At 34.2% G+C, this 16,108-nt stretch overlaps 1 protein-coding gene across 3 annotated transcripts; it reads left to right on the forward strand.

Annotated features, from left to right (window-relative positions):
• LOC134255243 (uncharacterized) lies at window positions 1–14,443 on the forward strand. Of its 3 annotated transcripts, none has more exons than XM_062737755.1 (7): window positions 1–85; window positions 3,208–3,353; window positions 4,979–7,423; window positions 9,728–12,013; window positions 12,156–12,275; window positions 12,430–12,495; window positions 13,048–14,443. In XM_062737755.1, the coding sequence occupies exons 2-6, from the start codon at window positions 3,233–3,235 to the stop codon at window positions 12,468–12,470; spliced, it is 5,013 nt and encodes a 1,670-aa protein (XP_062593739.1). In that variant the 5' UTR covers window positions 1–85; window positions 3,208–3,232; the 3' UTR covers window positions 12,471–12,495; window positions 13,048–14,443. The 3 variants fall into 3 exon arrangements, with proteins under 3 accessions (XP_062593739.1, XP_062593740.1, XP_062593738.1); XM_062737756.1 differs by having other exon boundaries at window positions 12,430–12,500; window positions 13,048–13,130; XM_062737754.1 differs by lacking the exon at window positions 12,430–12,495.
• Window positions 14,444–16,108: the final 1,665 nt, after the last annotated feature.

The following is a 16,108-nucleotide window of genomic DNA, read 5'->3' on the forward strand; positions in this document are numbered from 1 at the left end:
CTGTATTGCAAATGGCGGCACTTGTTATTGTTCCATGGCGTTGAAGATACGAGCAAACTTTGAGTGATTCTAGTCACCCACAAAGGTTAGACGGATTATCAAAAGCAAATGCATCTAAACACTTGTTTCCGCATACATTAAAAGAAAGGTCGCTGCTTGATATTTTGTATTGCATTTAATATTCTGTAGGGAAAGTCAAGAGGTGTCATATTTGATCAAAATGGGGTTGCCTCTGCGGATTAATGTCGACTCAAAATTGCCAGTTTATTGATGGCATAGTAAATGCATGTGTTTCTGTGATGCATTTTTTACTCAGTTGAATTACACAAATGCAATTTTGTAAGATTTCGTGTACTTGCATTTTTGCGTCATCAGTCTTGTTTTTTTTCGGCGATTTCTTAAGGAAAATGGTAGACCGAGAACAAAATGCACATTTTAAGGATATTGAAATCGAAACTTCAATTTTACTATGAATTTGGCAAAACAATAATTTTGTCACGTCTTTATTGCATAAAAAAATTACAAGACTAGAAATACAAAGACCGTAATTTTGTTTATTTTGACATTGATGAAAAAAGTATGCATGTCATCATATTCATAGACCTATCCCACCGTTGATTTCTAATTAAGCAGTTTTATGAAATATTATAATGTGGAGATTGGGTTTTATTTAAAATGGCTTATTGTTAGATCGTATTCATTTTATGAAAAAAATTTTCGCGGCGGAGCAGAGATATTAACAGGTTCGTTTTGAGAAGACTTTTTTACCGTAATTTTAAAAGAATGGAAAAGAATAAAAGGATTACATCTGTTCAAATTGATTGCTATTTTGATTAACATGGACACCCATTAATGTGCATTCAAGAGGAGATAACTGTGCATCTTCTTATAAGTAATGGACCTAGTACTTTGTACAAACATAATTCGTACTGTCTATTTTTCTTGCTTTAATATAACAAGCATTTACTTTTTCATTGTTTTAAGATTAGTTGACATTTCCATTTTTAAGCATAGGTAGTCTTCTTATCTTGATTTTTTTAAGATTCACAATGTACGTCATTAACATCATTAATTCTTATTACATTTGAAAACCAGTTACAAATAGTTATGACATGATACATACATATGACAGCATGCAAACATATTAGTATGATGAAATATATTGAATATGTTAAAAATGTGTCTTATTGATTTTTGCATTTATTTATTTTTTGAGAACACAATGTACATTAGTTTCCTTATGTTTATATAAATTTATGGAAAGAATTCATATTCAATCAGAACTTTTGAAAGGAAATCATTTAGTACAAAATAATTTTTCTTTCACCTAGAGGGTTTCACAATTTTAACCTAGGTTTGTGAATAGTGAACTTTTTAGGGAAAATGTTGAGGCTCTGAAATTGTACTGGAAAATTATCAAATATTAGAAACTATACTTAGGTATTGATATTTTAAGTAACAGCAATGAAGATATTCAAGGAACCAGTGTAAAAAATGTTATTGTATAAAAAAAAAAAATCATTTGCATATATTCAAAAAAAAAATCATTGCTTATACCTGTACTCTGTCAGTCTGAAAGAAAGATTTATGGCCCAATAATCATGCAAGAATGAAACTGTCGTTAACTAATTAAATATATAAAACAATGTGTACAGGAAAAGGCATGTCATACAGACTGTAACAGAGTGATAGAACAGTAGATTAAGGGAGCGTGCGGGGGGGGGGGGGGGGATAGAACATGTATCTAAAGTGTCCATTCTTACCAATTTTGATGTTCCTGAAACATATTCAATGGGAAAAAATAGCATCAAAATTAAGAAAACAAGGCCATAATAAAAATATTCCTAGATTCTCATCTCCGCCCACCACGATTTTTGCGTGCAGGTGACTATTACCAAGAAACTATAAGGCTTATTTAAAGCAAACTTGCCCAAATGATGCATCAAGGGATGAAAACTCTCAAGCTTACTTCAGATGCTGGATTTTAATCACATTTTCATGATGAAGAAATAGTTTGAAGTTTTTATATAGGTCTATTCCAAAGTATCAGATCAAAATTGCATAAATTTTGCATTTTTGGATGTACACTTTTTGTTGGGTAATTGTGTGACTTTGCCGTACTTAAAGACAACATTCATTGAGGTGAGCTCTGTAATCTCTGATTACCTATGTTTTTAATTTCTGTTTTTCTTCGTCTTAATTCTGATGGGGATTGATATTCAACTACCATTCTACTTTCATTTTAAATCCCATGTATGGCGGCATGATTTTGACAGCTGAAAAGATGGTAATTGCTGTAATATATATTAAACAAGGTGTCATTTGTTGTGAAAGATTGGTGATGATGTGAAGTAAGAGATAAATGGACCTCTACTATGACTTTTATTCGAGTATTGTAGATTTATCTACACCAATTGACCAGATCAATAAAAAATCTGCCAAATTGAAAAAAGTAAAAAACATACAATAAAAGCGGCCCGCCCGCCTCGATTTAAAAAAAAATCAGATGAGAATCTAGGATTTTTTTTTTTTTATGGCCCAATCTAGATTTTTCTTTAACATTACCAATTTTTCGGTACCCTTCAACATAAGCAATGAACATTAATGGCTAGGAGTGGAAGTCATTCTGAAGAAAGTATAAATGTTTGCATAATGTTTGTAAAAGAAGAAGGCACTTCAAGAGGGTGGGATGTGTAGCAATATATGGTTTTGTAAGTTCTGTATATAAGATGCCTCAGGGTTGGCATGTACTCTGGCTGGAAAAGTAGTGTGGGCTAAGCAAAGATGTTTTGTCAAGTTCAAGATCAGCACATTATTCATTTTATTACCTATTTATGCTGTAGGTTTGAATTTGATAAGTTTTATTCTTAATATGTTCATCTTTGATAAATAATCTATTATAAGCAAATTGTAATAAAGCTGCAAATGACCCAGCAACTAGATACACTCTGTAATCTAAATTGCACATACAAAGATGCAATCTGAAAATGGAGGAAAAAAATTCATCAAAAAGATTTTTTGCCAGATTAAATGAGTCAGGTTGTTACAGGAAACAGATTTGATTTTTTTTTTTAAGGCTTAAGAAGAGATATTGATGAGTGTTTACTTCAAATTGAATAATACTCTGGAAAAAAAATATGATAATCAAATTACATAATGTGAGAGAAGATGCCGATATTTTTTCTGCACTGTTTGACTTTGTTGTAGGTGAGCATATGCCGTCGTTGTGACGATGGGTCCTCAAGAGGACTTCGTGGAGACAGTCTTCACCTGTGAAGGAGACATTAATGATCCCGATCTCAAAAACCGACTGGAAGATTTTAGAAGTACTCTCCGAGATCTTTTGTCTACAGGTAATAAGCAGGAAAATTGTGGCAAATGTATGATTTGCTGACCATGCTGACTTCAGATCACATAATGTTTAATTTTGCCAAGTTTTTATTTTGAAGTTGTAAAGCATACCCTAAGACCAAATTATTTTTTTGTTTTCTTTTTGCAGTATTAAAGATAAAATTCAAAATGAAACATACAATTAAACTTCATTGTTTTGAACTCCAATATACCGTTACTGGTATAAAGTACCTACACAGTGTTTTTAACCCACTTTCCCCACCTTGTGTACCCCAATGGATGAAGATCGGATGAAGATTGGGGTATATAGGCATCATGATGTTCTCTGTCTATGGAAAAGATTTTTTATGGACATTTTCTAAAAGACTAACCTGGGAAAATTTGTACACTATTTATGCTTAAATATATAAAGGTCTGCATCTGATATTTTCCCATTTTATTGGACAGGAGTTAAAGTAATTCTTGTCAGAACATAACTTTGAAACAAAGAAATATTAAATGCTTAAACTGGATGCAAAAGAGTTTTAACCTGAGGTGTCCTTTCATTCTAAATCATCATTATGACAAGGTCTCGGTTTCATGGGGTAAAAGCATTAACATATTATTTAAGACTCAAGTTTAAAATGAAGAATTATTAGAAGTTTGAACTTTAGACAAGGGGTATCTCCTGACCTATTAAAGGTTCATAAACCCTCTGCTCACTTATATTAAATTTTGCTTGAAAGTTAATAGTTTTCCAAAAGAAATGTATTTTATAAGTAAAATACAAACAATTATAGCATAGCTTGAGGGGCAAAATTGGACAAAAAAGACACTTCAACATGGCAAATCTATAAAGGAATAATAGAAATTTATGTCATTGAGAGTTATCTCTCTTATCAGAGCAGCAATGAACCTTAATTCAGAGTATTTTTGACAGTCAAGACCATGGGTATTAGAAATATGATGAATTTCGCATTTGTCATCACTTAAAAATAGCATTTGATTGTAGTGGGCACAAAGGTCATTGGCATTTGGAGGGTTTGTAACATTTCACACCATGGTCTTTTCAACAAAATCAAGGTCACTGGATGTGATGTGTAAAACTCATATCCATAACAATTTTTTATGACATTAATTAAAAAAAGGCACATTTGCCCTTATGGATGATTTTGCTCAAAGGATATGTTATCACCCTAGAGTAGGTCAAGGTCACAGATTTACTGCTCAGAAGCAATGAACTTTGAAGTCTCAGGATTGAATCAAGACATAATCTGTATGAAAGGAGAATCAGGTGGTCATATTTGAAACAAAGGTTGCTTGTGACAAAGTCTATAGTTTTAGGAGGTCAAGGTCACATGACCTCGAAGTTAAATGTTATATCAGCTAGGGATGGCAAAGTTTTTAAAAAATTTATTTCAAAGTGAACATTTTCTATAGCTCTCATGCAGAGGAATCAGTCTTGTTAATATGAAAAGTGCATTTGAATAAGCAATAAATAGAATCCATTTAACTTGATTGATAATGCTGATAAAATTTATATGCATGTTTACTGCAAAAGATGTTGTAACAGTTACATTATATATTATAAGTATTAATCTGTTATTATGTTCTGATATTTAATTCATGCAATACAAATATTTTACAGATAAAAGAAAGTTAATTCTAAAGAAAGTGGAGCCCTGGAATAGTGTGAGGGTCACCTTTAACATCCCTTTGGAAGCAGCGAGGAGGTTAAAGCACTTGGCACAGCAAGGAGATGCTACCCTCAAACAACTTGGTGTTTTAGCTGTTCAGCTTGAGGGGGATCAGCTTATATCCCTCACTATAGCTGGTAGAAATAATGAACGGACTAAGTTAATATTTAAAACTACTGGTGATTCTGTCAGTGGAGCGTCTGCTGTGATTAACAAGGGACCATCCTCAGGTCAAGCAGTCGATTTCAATGGACCTGGTACCAGTGAAGCTACCAGAAAAAATATTGCTGACTATCTCAAGCAAGGGTCCCAGTTACTGGGATTATTACCACCACAGCTTGACAATAAGAGGAATGCTGGTCAGGACATATTTGGTGCAGAAAATCCCACCAGTAAGACGCCTATACCTATTGGTCCAAATCCATCACCTAAAAATGGTCCTCAAATTGTCCCCGAACAAAAAAGACTTTTACCAACAAATATGGAACATCCAGAGTTTCCAATGTTCTTGGACAATTACATGAACTTACCCCCACCTCCACCTTACCCTGGGATACCAGCTACTAGCCCATTGCTTGTGAATCTATTACAAACTGATGCAATGGCAAACTTTATGAATAGTAAAATGTTGCCCCCTTCAGACACTAGTCCTCCTCCTAAAAAGAAAAGAAAACCCAGGAAACCAAAAGAGAAGAACAAGACTGCAACAGTCACTCAATCTGAAATGGATCTAGCCAGCCAGAGTATTCCAAATCCAGCCTTGGGACATTGTGGTTTACCAACATCAGGAAACAGTTCTAATATGCCTTCCATGCTGATTACACAAGCTCTCCCTCCTAGTTCTATGCCGGTAGTGACATGCAGTGCATTACCAGAGAGGGCCATGCCTTCTGTTCCTGCAAAATCGGACTTTCATCCAAACATGAGAGCTGGTGTAAATCCTCAGATGAAAGAATTCATGCTGGCTAAAAGGATGCATCACAAACAGGGCCATCCTGAAAATTCATCAGGGAAGATCATTAACCCCTACACTGGAATTCTAGAACCTGTTGAGAGTTCAGACTCCAGTCCTTGTAAAAGTGATAGTTCTATGGATAGCTTTTCTCCTATGAAAAAAGTTTCTCCAAAGGACAAAAAGACAGTTGGCCTTGCAATGTGTACTTCTTCCATTGTTAACAGTGTGCCAAGTGCTATTCCCTCTGCAGACAGAGTTAGAATTGTTCAGGGATCAGGACTGAATAGCGTGGGATTTTCCTCTAGTCTTCATATTCAAAGTGACAGTGCTGGGTATCCTTTCTTAACATCGGCCAATCCAGCTGCTTTAGTTCATCCTGGTATAACTACAACAGCTGCTCTCAGTGCAAGTTCCCTCCATGTATCTACATCTCACACTGCTGTAGTCAGCGAGTCTCGGATCACTAGTAGGACAAGCGTGATGCAGGCAACAAAATCTAGTGAAAACGGAGCACCAGGCTTAAATAAACATTCAAAATCTGTTAACTCATTACATGAAAGTAAACTTTCAGAGACATCCATCCATGAACATTTACAAGAAGTTAAAGAAACATCTATCTTGACTTCTGTTGCTAGTGCAAATACTGACCCATTGCTCAATATTTCTCATCCAAATCCAGCCAAAAATCCTCACCTAGGCAGCCAGCTGGACAGTCCAGGGGCAGACTCAGAAAATTCCAATAACGGGGGTATGTTACATGACTCTAATATGCAAAATGAGTTGGGTGCTGCTAACACAGTTTGCCATCTGGAAGGGAAAGCATACAATCATGATTCAGGGGTAGGAAGTTCCTCTGAAAGGTCTGATGACACTCCATCAGAACCAGGGGACGACCTCAAACTTGTACATTCTGTGGTTGAGGAAAATATTAAAGTTTCTGATGCATTGCTTAAAGTATCTGCATCCAAAGTTGTGACACAATCAAAACTTGTGACAGAAAATTCCTCTCAAGGATTGGAAAAGACCAACAAAATTGTGAATTCAAGTGAAAGTTTGAAAGTGCAAAGCACTTTGCATAAGAATGTAAACATGGACCTTACTGTGGGATATGCCATGTCAAACTCTCTTGAAAACAAACTTCAGAGTGACATTTCAGCCATGATGACCATGGACAAAGTGTTAAGTCATTTCAATGACAAAAATGTGTACAATCATATAGGTAAGAACCAAACAAACACAGTCCTTCATTGGTCGACCACAGATAAGTTTATATCCAATCAGATGGAGACCAAAAAGCACCCTGTTCCTAAAAGCCACACATCCAGTGAGACGCACAAGCACTTACCAGCACATCTGTTTCCTAAGCAGCACACTAACCAGCACAATAAAGTAAAGCGGAAAGTGGAACATCCTTTTAATCCACAAGCACACTTCTTTGCTGGTGGGTATAACACAAATGATTAGTTAGGAAATCATTATTTTAATGCATAGTTTTTGCTCTGTCTGTGTGCCCACAAAACCTGTTGATTGGATAGAACTAGGACTTTTATATCATGATATTTGTCTTGATGTGTATTATTTGTTAAAATGCTAGGATTTCATACTTTACATGAAAACATTAAAACTTGGTTATAGCGAAGTCACTGGGACCTATGAAATTACTTCGCTATAGCTGTAATTCGTTATGTTATATCTGTATAAGAAATTTGTTTAATTTATATAACTAGGGATCCAAGAAAACTTCGCTATATCAGTGTTCATACTAACCAAGTTTTACTGTATTTCCTTTTCTCTTTGACTTTTACATTGGAGATTAACATGCTATTGTCATTGAAAAACTTTAACTTTGGCTTTAACTTTTGAAAAAAGGTAGTTTGGTGCTAGAGTTTTTAAAATTTCACCTGCATTTTCCTTGTGACAAGAACATTCTTGGGCACCAGGTTTGACATATTGACCTTGGAGTTTGACCTACTTGTGAAAAACTTTACATGTAACCTTGGCCATAAATTTTTAATTAGTTCACACATTTTTTAACACAAAGGCCACATTTCTAAACTCAGAAATTGTTATTTATGCTTCTAGTGGCAGAAATCTTTTGCAAAATTTTGCAAGGCTTAGAATTGGTAAATGGTATTTTACATCACAAAATGCAAAGTATCTTCACCCAAGCAGTATTTTCTAAAATATCCAATAGTTCTTCAGAAAAAGGTTTCTTGCAAGGATATATGTGTGTATTTTACTGGTAATCGTATATGGCATAAATTACTGTAAACCAACTTTTATTTGTGTTGTGTGTGAAGTATTTCTTGCTGCAAACCATTCCTTAAAGTCTCTGTGTGTATTAACAACAGAAACAAAAAATGCTTGATCACGAAAGATAAACGTCGCAAACTAGTTTATCCCTGTAAAATTGCGAAAAAGTCATTGCAAATAAAAGTTGGTTTACAGTATTTATTTTCTAACCCAGAAAGATTTTAAATCGATACACTAATATGTGTGTCCTGAAGCTGATAATTCACGTGTGTGTGTACAGGGTGTCCCAAAACATATGTTACACTTTTAAATCGTTATAAAAATTTTATGACTCAAGTTACATTAATGAAATTTAATATATATGATAAAATTGTTAGAAATTTTTTGTCAAGCATACATTTGTCACAGTTTCCTTATTAATCATCAACATTTTTTCTTTAGAATTACACATGCCATTGTACAACATGTTCCAAAGTCTAACTGTGTGTAACCAAGCATTAAATGTAACATTCTAACAGTTAAGAGGTTTTTCCACATTAAAATTGGGTTTCACCAAACAACAGAATTTAAGATTCTCTTTAACAAAATTGTTAAAATAGAAGTGGACTTCATCGGAAAACCATACATCCGTTAAATTTTCAGAGTTGGGTCTTATTCAAATCCAATGGGAAAACTCTAAACAACTTCTAATTTCTGTCTCTTTCACATATCTTGTAAGGAATCAATTTTAAATCAAAGAGTATTTTATAAATACTAGATTTATCAAAGGTGCTATCTTGTTCATGAATGTAAGACCTGTCTAAGGGACCTTTGTAAAGTTTCAGTATAACTCTATCAATGGTACTAACGTTCTTTTTGGTCGGAGCACTCCCTAGTCTTCTAACAATGTGTCAATTATGGTGCCTTTAATTTCATGCTCCCTCACAAAACTGTAAATTAGTATTATGTTGAGCACTTTTATCAAATGATGTTGTTTTCTCATGGTTCTAATGACTAAAGTAGCAGATTTAGACCTAAAGTAAAGTTTACAATTTCTACCAGCTGTGTGTGTGTATAATTGTACAGAATTTCCCGAAAGTTTGTCAGATAAAATGTATGCTAATACACTACATGTTGACAAAATATCTTTGTGAAAGCTTTTGATTTGATTAAGTTATAGATGATTAAAAGTGTAACATATGTTTTGGGACACCCTGTGTATGTACATTGTATATAATACAGAGCTGTACATGTTGAAATTAAGTAATGTTATGGTCTCTGGATCTGTTTTCAAGGTTACAATAAATGCTTCCATAAAATAATTATTGACACAGCTGTGTTAATCATATATCCACTAAAAATGCAAATTTTTTCACTGGTAGTTACCGGTAGCAGGAAATTATTGCTTAATCATTTGATGTAATGTCAAAATTGACTGTGAAACTTGTGTACATAGCTTTTAGATAGATTAAATAAATATAATTTGATAATGCATAGTATATGTTTGTTTCAGACATTGAGGGGTCCTATCATCCTATGGTGTCGAGTAATGCTAACGAGGCTGTGCTTCCAGGCAATACAGTCAATGCAGTGTCAGCATTCTCCTCATCCTCATCTAGCGTTAGTCAACTGCCAGTGCCCAATTATAGCAAACAGTGTGACATTGGAAATTCTGCTGTAAGCAAAGTTTTGTGCAATAGTGATCTCCATTCAAGTATACAGTATTCATCTGGGTTGGATTCTAACAATTCCTTAAATTCTGTGATGTCCAAAGACCTTCAGATGCAAAGAAAATACTCAAAAAGTCCCCAGGAGTTAAAAGGAAAGTCATCTAGCTCATCAACAGCTAATTCTGTTCCACATCAGATGGACACCACTGTGTCCACTTTTACAGTGGGAAATTCTGTGGTAGAGAAAAGACTTGGTGATGTGTCTCAGGGAAATTTAGAAGGAAGTGTGGCAGCCACAACACTGACATCAAAAACTGTTCACTCATCCGACTCGAGTCGGAACGTGACCAACATGTATCGACGACGGTCACCCACTGGGCCAGGCACTTCTTCACATCAGCAGCATTTTTTGAACCCAGGGCTACCGTTGGCTAAAAGCTTGACAGAGTCTGTACAAAAAGTAGTGAAAGCCTTACCATCTATAGAAAATTCTACTCTACCTCATCAGCGGAAATCTCCTGTGAACTCATCTTGTAAAGTCTCATGCTCTTCATCACCCTCAAAACCTGTCAAAATTAGTGAAAGTAGAAATTCCTCTGGCTTGGACTCTTTAACAATAAAACAGACAATACCTTTATCTTCAGCAACTGTGATTTCGGAAACTGACTTGTCTAATCCCGGAGATCTTGTTAATTCCCTCCATGGCTTTAATGAGCACAGTGCATCTAGTCAGGGTATAGAAAAACTGTTACAGCTACAAAATAGTGCTCCGCTACCAGTTTTAGAAATTGAATCTAGTCATGAATTGGAATTCAGCAGTGTACCAGCAGAAAATCACTTGGGTGTTGAAATCGACTGCAAACAAAATTTTCATGATACAAAATCACAAAGTCTTCTCGATAAGTCAAAACCAAGTTTACAAGACTCTTCTATAAAAGATGAAAAAGCTAGTAGTAAAGTTGAAAACTGTGATAGACAATTTGAACTGCAAATATGTGAGCAGTCAAAGCAAAGACTGCAACCTACTGACAGTTTAGATAAAAATATCTCAAAATCTGTTCCTATGAAAAGAGACACGTCTAGTAGCACTCCTATTAGTGAACCTGCTGCTATCGAATCTCAGCAAGAGACTCCGAATCCAGGCCATTCAGAAAAAGACAAAATAAAGGTGGAAACAAAAGAGGAAAAATTAAAAGTAGAAACATCAGTTAAGATGAATCATTTACAGGTTAAACCTGATGACACAAAGCAGGTGGATGACACAAATCCAGGTAGTTCTAGAAACACTGACACAAAACAGAGTCCAAAATCAAGTTCCAAATCCTCCAAAGGAAGTGGGGATGCTATATTCAAATCAAAACGACTGGAGTTGGAGGAGAAGAACATGGAAGTGACTGTGGTAACGAAGGTGAAGCCATCTGAACAGAGGCAGCAGGACAAGTCTGAGCCCACAGTGCCTCCGATCATCATCAGAGTGAGGAAAAGTGCTGAATCAAGTGATGCTTCTAAAGGCATTCCTGAAGTATTGGCAGCTAACCCTGAAGAATCTCATTTGTCGATGACATTGAGGGGGAAAAGCACCTCCAAGAGTCCAGAAGAACCCGTACATAACCTCCGGCATTCTAAAGTCACAAAACAGTCAGTGGTAGAGCAGTCAGAGAGCAAATCTGACAAAAACACGGAAAAGGATTCCAACAAAAATGTAATATCTGATGATGAATCACTGAAACGTAACCTAAGACGGCGGAAGTGTGTCACAAATGATGGTGAACCTGAGGCTAAGAAAGCACTTATTGAGAATGAAGATGTGGCAAAACACACCCGCTCCAGTGACCTTAAAGAAAGTAACACAGCTGTTACCAGTAAAAAGACTGAGGCCCCTGTTCTTCAGAAAATGGACACTTCCAAAGGTGAAGAAGAAACTGATACATCTTCAGTGGTTGATGGTGTGAAGTCTGGTTTAAGAGCGCGGAGTAATGCTAAATCAGTAGAGGAGAAACAGAAATCATCTGGAGTAAAAGAAGTGAAGAAGTTCAAAGCAGAGGATGAAAACTTCATCAAAAACAAACAAGTTTCCCGCCAAAAGAAACTCTCTCCTACTGTTCCTACTGAAAAGACTCCAGCAAGTGGTATGGATAAAAATGTAACATGGTTTAATGTTAAACTTATCATTGATGATTGTAAAAATTGAAAGCTTTATTTTTATTTCAACACTTGAAAATTAATTATAAATCTAAAGAGAAAATCTGTAAAAAGTGTTGACTTTTGTAGCTATAAGAGAAAAGTCCCCTCTTCGTGGTAGTCGAACCAGAGGACAGACTTTACCAAATACAGAGGAAGACTTAAACAAGAGGTCTACAAGATCTGCAAAAACGAAAGGTGAAATAAAAGGTGAGACTGCTTCAAGATCATTTCTCTCATTCATTCATCATTATTTATACTAATTTAATGTGTATCATGCACAGGGTTTGAACCACTGTAGAAAGAAAAGAGATCGAGTTTTGTCATTTTGATAACCAAGTGTTCATTATGTTAATGCTCACAGAGAATGGAGAGGCATATTTTACAGCTCCCCAATTGAAATGACTCGTATTGGAAGGCTTGTATTAGTGTAAGGTACCAGTATTTATTTGATGTTGTGCAAAGCTTTTAATGGTTTATGCTGTCCTCTTTTTGGGTGTTGTTTATCTTGCATAATTTAAAAAAATATATATACTATTTAAATATATGTATGGAAATAAAATGAATGATAAATTTTGAAATGTATTTGTGCAAATTATTTTTCGAAACTGGTACAGAGCATATTTTCATATACTTAAATTAAAAGCTTTTATCATTTGGTAATATGCATAAGTTTATCAGAATCTTACTTGTATTACTGAATCTGATCAATTTTTTTTAGTTGAAATTTATATTATTTCTCCCCCAAGCAAAAAAAGCTTCATTTTACCTTGATAAGTGTATATACTTGTAATTATGTCCTATCCCTCAGTGTTGTTTCAAGTACCTATGTATTCATCTCTAGTATATCATTTGTCTTAGAGTCCATTTGAAATAGTAATTTCACAGTCCCCTTCTTTCCAAAACAGTTGCGATTATCATCAGATGAAAGTATTAATTAGGCTATAAAGGTTTTAATTAGGATTTTTCTTTTGTTTTGCAGATGCAACCGATACCCTACCTCCTGTCGGTAAACGACGACGCCCCTCTCGTGATCATAGGTGATGGGTGTGGCCCTGAGGAAACGGGAGAGCAGCTCGTTAGCTGAGTCTCCTTTTTACAGTGCTGGAACGTGACTTGCTGTCTCATGTACATAATTTTCCTTGTGATATAATCCAATGAACAGAATTATTGTACATGTATTGTGTTGTGTACAATGCTCATATTGTAATTTGAATCCAGGCTGGCTCTGATGTAGAAACTGTACATACTTGTAAATACTAATTGAATGTAAGATAATTGTACAGAATCAATTTTAGTGCTGATTTTTTCTCTCTCTCTCCCTCGTAAATCATTTCAGTTGCATTTAAGTGGAGAGTTTTTCTCTCATTTTTTGAAACAGTACTAGAATTATGCATTATGATAAAATGAAGGGTTGGCTATCCCGTGGAAGATGAACTGAACTTTAATTCTAATATGTGGGAGTGCCTCAATGTGGTTGCAAAAGAAATTTTTAAATGGGTTGTAGTGTTAATCCAAATGTTTTGTCGTGTGCAGAATTAATTACAAGTGGTGATATGTTTCAAAAAATCCTATTTTCATTCTTATGCTTAATTTTTTTAAAGTCGATACATGTTGCTTATACAAAGGTTTGTTATCTAGTAATTTTTTTTATCTATGTGGTTTGCAAAACAAAAGATCCTTGGAAAAGATAACTGTGCCAACACAATTCAGCTGTATCGTTTTAAATGTAATCAATATCAAGATTTTGGAGAACATTTTTTGGGATTGATTAAAAAAAAAAGAGCTACAATGAATGAAAGATTCACATGAAAAAATTGGAGGTGAATTCTGTTAATGATAAAATTATAGGTTTAGGAGTGTCAATTTACTGCCATTTTTTGTTTTTGTTGCATAATTTAATTATATATTTATATATATACAAATACTTATATGAGCTGCTTGCAGCAACTATGATAACTCTTATTTGGCTTGTGAATTGTTATATATAGGGCGCGTAAGAAATAATTATATATCCGTACTCATTCATTTTCTAGTCTACAAGAGTACTATAATTACATTACTGACCAATTGTTGATGTTATTAATATTATTATCATGTATAGATTATATGAGAGTTTTCTTTTTAATTGAGTGAATAACAGAGGAGTTATAAGCTTTTGTGTGCCAGTCTGCTGTGGACTGAGTTGCCTCCCTTTCTTTCCCTGAGTAGGTGATTGCTTTATGTGCTGTATATGTCCCCGTGGAGATTTCAGACATGTCTTCTTACTCTCATCATGTAGTTTAGCAGACTTTCGTCTTAATTTTCCTTGGTGTCAATTCAGCATATTTTTATTTTTATATCCATAACTGTGAATAAACATAGCTCACACATTTGAATACTTGTGTTAATTGTTTTTGTATGTGGTTGTTCAAAAGATTTAAAGTTTCAATGAAATTTTAATGATAATCCATTACAAAAAGAGAATTTCTAAAAACCATTTATCAAATGGAAAATGTGCATTATAAAGGGGAGTAACTATAAGAAGAAGCAGTATATTGTAATGTCAAGTGGAGAGGAAAAGACTGATATTGTGAAATGAAAATGTGACATATATATTGAAGAACAAAGGCAGTAGTAATGCATTTCACTGTTTTACAAATTTCATTGATGTAGGTGGTAGTTTTGTTACCAGCAATGCAAGGTTGTGAGTGCAGATAAAGGAAATGTAAACATAATGTGCAGATACAGAGCGTGTGAATTTCATTCTGCATTTTTTTTCCCTAGTTACCCAGTATATAAATTTGCAAATAATGATTTAAAATGAGTACATGTAAAAATTCCAAATTTTCACAATTATTAATAAATATTTTTTCTATGTTGGAACACCCTTAGGGGACCATAATTTGAATAGTATGTACTTCAGAATGAAATCAGAAGTCCATGGTGTACCCGACTTTAAAAAAATGTTGTCTAATCTTATGGTTTTATCCTACTCTACACCAAAAAGCAGAAGTTCTTGTATTTCATCTCAGGTCTTAAAATGTTGAGAAGAAATTTTTGAGGAATAAATTGTTATTGAATAGTGTACTATAAAGCGACTTGATCAAGGCCATTTGGAACAATATACATGTATTTGAAAAGAGAAAAGTCTCCAATAGTAAAGTATATCAAAGTAGGTTAATGATTGATAAATTGATAAAATATTGGCGAGAAGTGGAGGACAGCTGAAACTGAGTTAGATACATTATGCTAAAAATAAGTATTGATGCCTTAGTTGTATACAAGGACGTCCTGTGGACCTTTATTTGCTTTAATTGTTCATCCCTCATCAGGCTTCATGGGTTGGTCCTAAACTTTTGAACATTTTCAGCTATTTTTACTCAAACTGCTAAAAGAAAATTTCAATATAATTTAGTTTAAAGTATCTTACTGGCAAAAAGGGAAATTAAATTTTGTGGTTCGAGGGGCCTGAAAGGTTACTTTGTAATTTTCAAACAACCTTTTCTTTGATTCTGGACAATATTAGCCATCTGTTGGCATTATTATAACAAACAATAAGTTCTTTACCAAAATTAAAAAATGGATTGTAAAATTCTGGTATCAAGACGGGGCTCGATCAGTTGATTAATTTAGTGAAAATGCATTATTTCTTTGAAAATTTTTCTCTGTCCTTGGGCATTAAATTGATAAACAAATGCATAGTTATCACGAGCAACATTTTCTTCCAAAATTATTAATTTCATAGTCCCTACAATTTGCGTAACGTGTCAGTTAACGCGTGTTCTGTGCATTATCTCTGCTTTTTTACATTATAATATTTTTCTATCGGGATCGAGATACAATTATTTGAGCAAGGTGATTTATTCTTGCGCCGAAAATCTGCATATATTGTTTAATTTTTAATCTTAAGTATTAGTAAGATCTAGTTTAATGATAACTATAAATATGCATAAAATAGACAACATTAATATTTCACACAAAATTAAACTCTTGTCTAAAATAACTGGGTAAAACTATTGCGAACTACTTTTTTACAGCGTATGTGATTGTTTACTTGTTAT

The sequence above is a fragment of the Saccostrea cucullata genome, unplaced genomic scaffold (assembly GCF_032062105.1).
Source record: "Saccostrea cucullata isolate Sc308-1 unplaced genomic scaffold, CSIRO_AGI_Scuc_v1 ctg127, whole genome shotgun sequence".
Classification (NCBI taxonomy): domain Eukaryota; kingdom Metazoa; phylum Mollusca; class Bivalvia; order Ostreida; family Ostreidae; genus Saccostrea; species Saccostrea cuccullata.

Bases quoted from the DNA above. Each gene is read 5' to 3' on its own strand.
- LOC134255243 (XM_062737754.1), top strand. From the start codon at position 3,233: ATGGGTCCTCAAGAGGACTTCGTGGAGACAGTCTTCACCTGTGAAGGA. The intron at 3,354-4,978 runs GTAATAAGCAGG...AATATTTTACAG, and splicing joins CCGAGATCTTTTGTCTACAG to ATAAAAGAAAGTTAATTCTA. The intron at 7,424-9,727 runs GTGGGTATAACA...TGTTTGTTTCAG, and splicing joins ACAAGCACACTTCTTTGCTG to ACATTGAGGGGTCCTATCAT.